The 9372-nt window shown below is 42.6% G+C and overlaps 1 protein-coding gene across 1 annotated transcript in view; it reads left to right on the top strand.

Annotated features, from left to right (window-relative positions):
• The first annotated feature begins 77 nt into the window (after positions 1-77).
• The window catches only part of gtpbp4 (GTP binding protein 4), a 15650-nt gene continuing 6355 nt past the window's right edge, over positions 78-9372 (top strand). The window contains exons 1-11 of the mRNA XM_028592841.1: positions 78-200; positions 1275-1445; positions 1835-1938; positions 3351-3487; positions 4573-4673; positions 5292-5384; positions 5861-6052; positions 7000-7065; positions 7327-7416; positions 8885-8995; positions 9093-9170. Coding sequence (XP_028448642.1) covers positions 153-200; positions 1275-1445; positions 1835-1938; positions 3351-3487; positions 4573-4673; positions 5292-5384; positions 5861-6052; positions 7000-7065; positions 7327-7416; positions 8885-8995; positions 9093-9170 — 1191 coding nt within the window. The 5' untranslated portion in view covers positions 78-152. The remainder of the gene's footprint in view (positions 201-1274; positions 1446-1834; positions 1939-3350; positions 3488-4572; positions 4674-5291; positions 5385-5860; positions 6053-6999; positions 7066-7326; positions 7417-8884; positions 8996-9092; positions 9171-9372) is intronic.

Genomic DNA, 9372 nt, shown 5'->3' on the forward strand with positions numbered 1-9372 from the left:
TTGTTTTTCTCTGCTATGCCTGTATTCGGCCATTAGGGGGCGATGTGAAGGAAAACTCGCCGAAGTGGTTTTCGGCGTCTTTTCCGGTTCCAGCGGAACGAGGTGCTTTCCTTTCCCCGTGCCGTCAGCGGACTACAACGTGTCGCGACAAAATGGCACTTTATAATTTCAAGAAGATTATGGTGGTTCCCACCGCAAAGGTATGTTTTGGTCCTCGTCTTTAGGCTTTGAAACGGGCGTCGGTTTGTCAGTGTGTTATTGAGCGTTAAGAGACAGTGGAAGGTGTAAAAAACAAACATGGTGGTGGGCTTCTGTTGGGAAGGAACACACGTGCTGGGCTGCTGTAACGTTAACGTTAGAGACAGCAGCAGGATGTTTCTAACAAAATAACTTTATGTCCCCGTACTCTATGTAGTTACGACTTATGAGTTAGTATACAAGGAGGTCAAAGAGCTAACTATTGAATCTGACCGGTATTAGGCTATAACTAGGCTTTCTTGTCCAGTTGACATGAGCCAAGATATGTCACGCACCAAACTCCGTTCGAAAGCCTGGACATTTAAGACACTAATAGTACATACTTCTCCTGTGAGCAAAGATCCGCTATCCATCAAGTAGGCCTAGCACATATTAAATCAAGCTAAACTCGTGTTTATCACTGGTGCTCCAACAGCGTGTGTCCATTTAAAAACTATGTCGCTAACAGGGAGCTTTGGTCACAAAAGTTAGTCCCTCTCTTCAGAAGAAGAAAATCTGCTTTTATTTGTATTGCCTGTATGCCGAATTAACAAGAGGACACGGATTATTTTGGACATGGACACAAAAGGTTCTTATAAGGTGACAGCTTTTGCCGACAAGCGATTATATATTAAACTGACCGATTTCTTAATGAAGTTTGGCAGGACTCGCGGAAAACCGTTTGCAAGAGATTTTGCCGGGTGGAAATATTAGGAAAACATCGTGTGTTTTGTTGATGAATGTTAAGCAGCGGTTCCTGTGCATGTTACAGTATTGATACATATGAAATATAAATAACATGACAGTAAATGTAACTGGTAATGTGCAAAGTAAGTACAAGTTAAGACAATAAAGGCCAAAGACATAACGGATGAGGCAAATAATTAAGTTACACAAACTTCTTTTTAAGGAAAAAAAATCTTAAGCTTTTGAGAAAAATAAAATGGTAATGAATGTTTTGTTTGTCTAGTTTCCATGAAGAAAAAAAAAGTGTCTTTCCTTCACTAATAACTTGCGTACGTTTTCCCTCTTTGCAGGAATTCATCGACATCACTTTATCCAAAACACAAAGGAAGACGCCCACGGTGGTACACAAGCATTACCAGATCCACCGCATCCGACATTTTTACATGCGAAAGGTGAAGTTCACCCAGCAGAACTACCATGACCGCCTCTCGCAGATCCTCACCGACTTCCCCAAGCTCGACGTAAGTCAAAATGCTTCGAAAAGTCAGTGAAAAATGTCAGTGCATTGTGTCATGTGTGCAAAATATAGTCTATTGGGGTTGGGCAATATGTTAGTTGTGCAATATCTCATTGTGCAAGGGCTGTGCTACACTTATTGCAGACAATGCAGCCGACGGGGTTGTTCAATTTAAAGACTGGTATTGAAAGGAGTTCATGTACTTACTATATATGTACCTGTCTGATGTGTATGAGAGTATGTATTGAGGAGATGCTTATTTTATGTATTTTGTGTTGTCTTTGTAAAGCTGCGGAACGGACAGAGTCCAAAACAAATTTCCCTTCGGGGACAATAAAGTATATCTGATCTTAATCGGTTTGTGAAATTTGATAATGTGTCGTCTCTCTTCAGGACATCCATCCATTCTACGCTGACCTGATGAATGTGCTGTATGACAAAGACCATTATAAGTTGGCCTTGGGACAGATAAACATCGCCAAGAATCTAATTGACAAGTAAGTTAGTCTGAAATGTTGTGTTTATTGTCTTGCGTATTGCATTTACTGCGGTGTGTCTTTTTAGTTTGTTGCTTACAGTCCCGTTTTTATTCTAAGGAAATGGAAATGTTAAAATCTGACAGGAATGAGCTGTGAGTTAGTGGATTTTTAAGTTGCAGGTTTAACCATTAGACCATGAGATTTAAATTCAAATGTTAGTCAGTCAGGGTTTCCCCTGCTATATAAGGTTTAGGTTCAGCACCGGAGCCGTTTTGAACAGTACCTAAAGCCCAATGAATGTAACTAAAAGACCTTTCTTAGATCTAATGATTGACTTCTTTAGCTTGAAGTAAAAAAAAAAAAGTGACACAAAACTACCACAGAGGGACACAAACTGACTACAACGACTCAAAACAACCCCAAAGAAAACAAAAATGACGAAAAAGAGAGAGAACGCGACTACAAAGAGACCCAAAAACCCACAAAGACACACAAAATGCATAGGGCAATTCCTTTTTTTATTGTTATTGAAAAACGTGATGTCTTCTTGAGGAATGGCGCCTACCAAACATGCGCCCCTAAGTCTTCCACAAAGCCAGGGAAAACACTGAGTCAGTTTAAGTTGAAGTCCAGATAACATGACTGAGATTTAGTTGAGCCTGGCAGCTGCAAGACAGATGATGATGATGATGACAACTATCCCTGCCATCTGTCAATTTTAAAATGAGGTTTACAGGTTTTTTTTTTTTTTTTTGCTCTGACTGGATAAAGGCAGGTCCTACCATCTGAAAAGTAAAGGCAGCAAATGCTTTTTGAGGTGTCTGTCTGTTAATATACACAAATGTACCTGGAACATGATCTAACACATAATCAAAATACTTATAAAAGGGAAGGAAACACCTAGCCTGACAAGCCCTCTGCACTCATAGCCAACCAGAGCAACGCTAGTTGATAGATTAAACTGTTGCCGTATCCGGTCGGCCAAACTCCGAACACATCTTTCTTTTAAGAATGACTTCAGTGCCGTTCTTTGTTCTCTTCTCAAAGAAAAGCTGAACTCCAAGTCTTCCAGAGTCGCGGCCAAAGCCGATTCCAAAGGCCGCTGTTCCCCAGCAGCAGCGGCGGCCATCTTCTTTGTTTTCAAGTAGCAGGGAATTCACACGGAACAGTCGCAACTCTGCCGTCATTATGTTAAGCCCCGCCCACCGACTCTATACACGATGTGATTGGCCTGACTAGAGTTAGGTTTTTTCCAGCTCGCAAACCAAACGGAGAGTTGCTAGACTGACCCTGGCCGCAAATTACATTTGCTGCCACTAGGGTGCGTCTAGATTTCTAGGCTAGGACACACCATCATCACCTGCAATTTAACATAACTTAGAAAAGGATAAAAGACAAGCTTGTAACATTATTATTTTTTTAACTTCCAGCGTTGCCAAAGACTACGTGCGCCTGATGAAGTATGGAGATTCTCTGTACCGGTGTAAACAGCTGAAGAGAGCCGCTCTGGGTCGTATGTGCACCATCCTGAAACGACAGAAGTCGAGTTTGGAGTATCTGGAACAAGGTAATAAAGAGGCTCAATGTCTTGTGGCTGGAGCTGGGCAATATATCGATATTATATCGATATTGTGATATGAGACTGGATATCGTAATATGACATTAGTGGTGTCTTTTCCTGGTTTTAAAGGCTGCATTACAGTAAAGTGATGTCATTTTCTGAACTTATCAGACTGTTGTAACTGTTCTATTATTTGCCTTTACCCACTTAGTCATTATATCCACATTACTGATGATTATTTATCACAAATGTCATTGTGTAAATATTTTGTGAAAGCACCAATAGTCAACACTACAATATTGTTGCGGTATCGATATCGACGTATTTCCTGAAAAATATCGTGATATTTGATTTTCTCTACTTGTGGCTGGAAGGCTACAACCGAGGCCTTTATTAGAAAATAAAAATCAGCTTTTTCCGTAGATTAATTGATCATTTGTTGGCATCACATGGGTCAAGAGTATCTCATCAAATTCTGCTTTTGTTTTATTCAGTCACCTCAGAGCTTTTTAAAGCCTGTTTTTGAATACTTTAATGAACATAAAATGTCCCTTTACACTCATACAAATGAATTATACACAGCTGCTTTGTCAGGAAATCGAAAATAACGTTTCACAACTTGGCAAGCAAACGCAAAAATGTACAACCTGGTATCATGAGCATCCACGTAGGGAGGAATGGCAAGAAAATTCCGTAAATAAATGATATAAAAAAATTAAATCATACTTTCAGAGAAACAATGTTTAGTTTTGGCCAAATTCACAGTTATATCCATACTGCACCTTATCACATTTGTAATTTAAAATAAGTAATTACATGAGCCCATCAATTTTAAAAACACTCAAAAATGTTTCTGTTTATTAACGTGAAAATAACTAACCTCGTGGCTCCCTGGTAGCTCACCTGGTAGAGCGTGCGCCCCATTGTACCAAGACTCAGTCCTTACTGCAGCGGCCCAGGGTTTGAATCTGGCCTTTGCTGCATGTCTTCCCCTCTATCTCTCCCTGCTTTCCTGTCTGCCTGTATCAGTGAAAGGACAAAATGCCCCAAAAATAACAATAACTAATCTCCCTGTCGTGCCCCGTCCACAGTGCGCCAGCATCTGTCGCGTTTGCCGAGCATCGACCCCAACACGAGGACTCTGCTTCTGTGTGGTTACCCCAACGTCGGCAAGTCCAGTTTCATCAACAAGGTAAACGGCTCCCTGGGAAATACTTTGGTCACGGCTGTGCACGAGTCGGCACGGTCCAGACTCACTGGTTGCAGGATGTTTCAGGTGGACTCCCCCCCTTATTTAACCCATGTGTTGTCTTCCCATCGACTGTGCAACCTTTTATGTTTCTGGGTCAAAATTTATGACTTGTTGTCGTCTTTTTCGACACTTCTGACGCTTTTCCTCAAAGTTTTTTTTATAAGTTTGTCACTTCTTACAGAAGTTTTTGTCACATTTTACCTGTGTTTTTTTTAATGTTTTTTTTTTGTTGCTTTTTTCCCCCCCATGTTTTTGAAGCTATTTCAGACATTTTTGTCTCTTTTCAATGTTCTTTTATCATTTTTTCTCTCTCCAAATGCTATAAAGTTGAATAATACACCCAAATTCAATGAAAGTACGGAGCTGATCTTTTATGTTACTTGTGAAGAGTAATGGTTGTATGGAACCATCCACGTTATTTTTTTTTTGACAATTTGGTTGAAAGTAACCCAAATTTCTGATATATAGAAACGTTTTTGGATATGGTCACATTTGACCCGAAGACAACAGGGAGGTTAAGTAAAGTTAACGTTGTGTAAATGGTCTTCCTTTTGTCAGGTGACCAGAGCAGATGTCGATGTCCAGCCGTACGCTTTCACCACCAAGTCTCTGTTCGTGGGTCACATGGACTACCGATACCTCCGCTGGCAGGTGAGACACTGCAGCTCATGAGGTGCATTCACACCAAAAAAAAGGGATCCGGTCAGATGTCTGTCACCTTCCTCTTCCTTTGTGTCTGCATTTTAATCTCCGGTGGATTTGTGAGGACTATGGTTAGCTGCTCCTCAGATCTCTGCAGGGTAAATCCAGACAGCTAGCTAGACTATCTGTCCAGTCTGAGTTTTCTCTCGCACGACTAAAACGACTTTTGAACGTACACATGTTCCACCAAAACAAGTTCTGTCCCGAGGCTATTTGGCAGCGGCACCGTTATCATGTCCGGGGCTTAGCTCCCCTCATGACGATTGTGATTGGTTTGAAAGAAATGCCAATAAACCAGAGCACGTTTTTCTCCCATCCAGGAGTTCTGTTTGGACTAGCCAAACCCTCCTCTGCAGCGCTGTGGAAGAAGGTCTGGCAATGCAAGACTATTCTTATGCCAAGTCTTACTGTGTGTGTGTGTGTAGGTGGTGGACACCCCTGGTATCCTGGACCACCCTCTGGAGGACAGGAACACCATCGAGATGCAGGCCATCACGGCTCTGGCTCACCTGCGAGCGGCGGTCCTCTACGTCATGGACGTATCGGAGCAGTGCGGCCACAACCTGCAGCAGCAGCTGGAGCTCTTCAACAGCATCAAACCCCTGTTCGCCAACAAGGTCAGGCTCCTCTCACGTTACAGCGGTAGTGTTCAGCAGCAGGTGGCAGAGACAACACAGGGTCTTCTTCTCCCCCCCCGAAAAGTTATTTTCTTTTGACTGGGGCCAGCCACAGACTGATGGCAGCATTCATGTAGAGGCCAGTGGCATCTGTGATCACAGAATCATGGACGGAATTGCGAAATTGAGTATTTAAATGTTGAAAAAAGCATCGAAAAATGTGTCTAAGTGTTGATTTTCAGTTTTGACCCGGGAGGACAACACAAGCGTTAAACAGACACTTAACGTAATTATAGAGATATTGGGATTATTTCTGGAAAAATATGGATGTTTTCAGTTTTTCCCTGAACAAGTTTAAAGTTGGCAATTTTTGACTTAAAGTAAATACTTTGATTGGACATATGAGCAGCAGTTGTTTCTGTTGTTTCAGAGGGAGAATGAAGGGATATTGAGACAGACAGGATGAGAAAAATAAACCTAACTCTAGTCAGGCCAATCACATCGTGTATAGAGTCGGTGGGCTTAACATAATGACGGCAGAGTTGCGACTGTTCCGTGTGAATTCCCTGCTAGTTGAAAACAAAGAAGATGGCCGCCGCTGCTGCTGGGGAACAGCGGCCTTTGGAATCGGCTTTGGCCGCAACTCTGGAAGACTTGGAGTTCAGCTTGTCTAAATTAAATAACCTTAATGCATGTAAATATGTTCTAGTAGAAACCCCAAATACATGTATGAACATGAAAATGAGCATAATATGGGACCTTTAAGCAAATGAGGCAAATCCTCAGTGTTTCTGTTAGTGGAAAGTGTCCTGCATGTTTAGTCTCCCTCTCTCTCTCTCTCTCTTTCTCTCTGAGGATAAATAAAGGATGAAAAAAGCATTGGTTTGACAGTGTAATACGTGAGAGTTCAAGTAATTGAAGTAATGTTGATGTCTCGCCCCCCGCAGCCTCTCATCATTGTGGCCAACAAATGTGACGTGAGGAAGATCAACGAGCTGCCTGAGGAGAACCAGGTGGGTGATTTTACAGTTAAGACCCAGTTTGATCGGCCTGAAATGTCTCAGAGGCTCTGATATTTTTATTTTTTTTGTCCCAAAATCAGGTGGATGAGGTGACCTAGAAATCCACTTGTAGGAGTTAATTGCGGAGTTAGTTTTAAACACTTGGAACCACTTGTTTGTTTAAGTTAAAACCGAAATATTCAACTGTAGAAATGCGACGAATGTTAATCAGCACAAGTGTCTGTCTTTGACTGTTGTCTTTTTGGCTGGCAGAAAATCTTTGCCGATCTCTCTACCGAGGGAATCTCTGTGATTGAGACCAGCACCCTGACCGAGGAGGGAGTCATGCAAGTTAAAAACGAGGTGAGCTGCAGCGAGCTTCAGGCTCCCCATGTAGCGTGGATTACGCTTCTGCGGGGTGCTCCACACACCGCTTTTCGCCGTAGCCTACGCAAGTGGCCTGAGGGTTTAGTGTCCTAGCGTATCTCTTTAAGAGAATGGGTGTGTCATAGTGAGAGAACCAAAGTGTCTTCCCTGAGCTTTCTGACCACGGTGAGAAATCTGTAGCAGGAAAAGTTAACCCTCTCCTTTGATTTCATGTTGTTTATGGAGAAGGAGAACCAGGAAATGAGTCGGGGGGGGGGGGATGAAACGCTGCCAAGCAGACCAATCAGTTGTTGCCGTGTGTAGTTACTTTTTGAGAGGTGCACGTCAGGCTACGGCGTAGGGTCGGTACCTCCACGTGCCTACGTACGTGCCCATGGCGTCGATTTAACCCAGAACCATAAATTGGCCTTTTTTCAGGGTCGGGTTGTAGTCGAGTCACCAACTGTCAAGGCTCGAGTCCCCATTGTTCGAGTCCAAGTCACCAAAGAAGAGTCCGAGTCTAGTCACCTTTACCTGAGTTCAAGTCTAGAGTCCAAGTCAAGTCGTCAAGGTTGAGCCTGTGTTGAATTCCAAGACTGCCTACATTTCTCCACTCTGGCACCTTTTTAAAGAGCTGATATACTAATAAAATAGGGTCTACATTAAACAAAAATCACACCACTGTCACGATTTCAAAGGGAGTTTATTTACTGACTTTTTTTCTAAACGGCATTTAGCGGGGCTCTTTCCAGCATTGGATGTAAAATCCGTGCAGGCAAGCTTCATGATCTGGGGCGCACCTCTCAACCCTTTACTTCACCGACAGTATTAACAAAAGATGACAACACACTCACTGACGTCACTCACTTAACGCTGCATTCCCGCTCTTTCTTTCGCTACTTCACGAGTCCAGAGAATAGATTCTCGAGTCCAGAGAATAGAGACCCGATTCGGGTCCGAGTCCAGGACTCGAGTACTCCATCACTGCTGGGGGTGTCAAGGAATAGGGCTGCACGATATGAGGAAAATATGCGATAACGTAGTTGAATATCGGGATAACAGTATCACTCGCGATAAACAGATATTAAAGTGTACTCAGTTTCTGCTGCTTTCAGTATTCTGCTAAAATACAAAAAGTGTTAAAACAAATTTGTAAAACCAATAAAAGGAAATAATTTCCAACTTTCTTCTATTTAACAAATTGAACGTTGAATTGAATATAAAAGGCAGCGCTGAACAATAAGCTAAATTTGAAAGTGCAGTTTTCTACTGATATTTTCTTTTAGCTAACATAAAGTGCGAGCGCCTTTCCTGATGCGTATGATATGTTGCGCCAGTTATCGCGATGATAATAAAAAACCGTACATCGTGCAGCCCTATTAAGGAACATAGTGTTGTTGTTGTTGCTGTGAGTGTGCGTCGTCGTTGTGGTTCACGTTTGTTGTTGCCGTGCGTGTTTTGCCAGGCCTGCGACAGGCTCCTCTCCCATCGGGTCGAAAACAAGATGAAGGGCAAGAAGGTCCACGACGTTCTCAACCGCCTCCACCTGGCCATGCCCGCCAAGCGAGACGACAAGGTAAACGTACCGAAGCCGACAAACGGCACCCTCTCCTCACAGCTGCTGCTGTTGTGTGTTTTTAGCCGTCTGCTGACGTCAGGCCTGTCGTTTCTAGGAGAGGCCTCCGTTCATCCCAGAGGGAGCCCTGATGCGCAAGAAGGCGATGGAGGTGGACGCACCCAAACGCAAACTGGTACGTCCCGTGTTTCAGGGTCTCCGCGGGGGTCTAAAAAAAAAGTGTAAAATTTCAAAAAACTAAATTTTAAGCCTCAAAAAGTCCTAAATCTCAAAATATTGTTCTAGATCTTAAATAATTTTAAACTAGTCTTAATTTTCCTACGTCCATGTAATGTCTCTAAAGCAATTTTTTTTCTCATTCCTTTGTGTTCTTTCTT

This window comes from Perca flavescens, chromosome 12, assembly GCF_004354835.1.
Source record: "Perca flavescens isolate YP-PL-M2 chromosome 12, PFLA_1.0, whole genome shotgun sequence".
Classification (NCBI taxonomy): domain Eukaryota; kingdom Metazoa; phylum Chordata; class Actinopteri; order Perciformes; family Percidae; genus Perca; species Perca flavescens.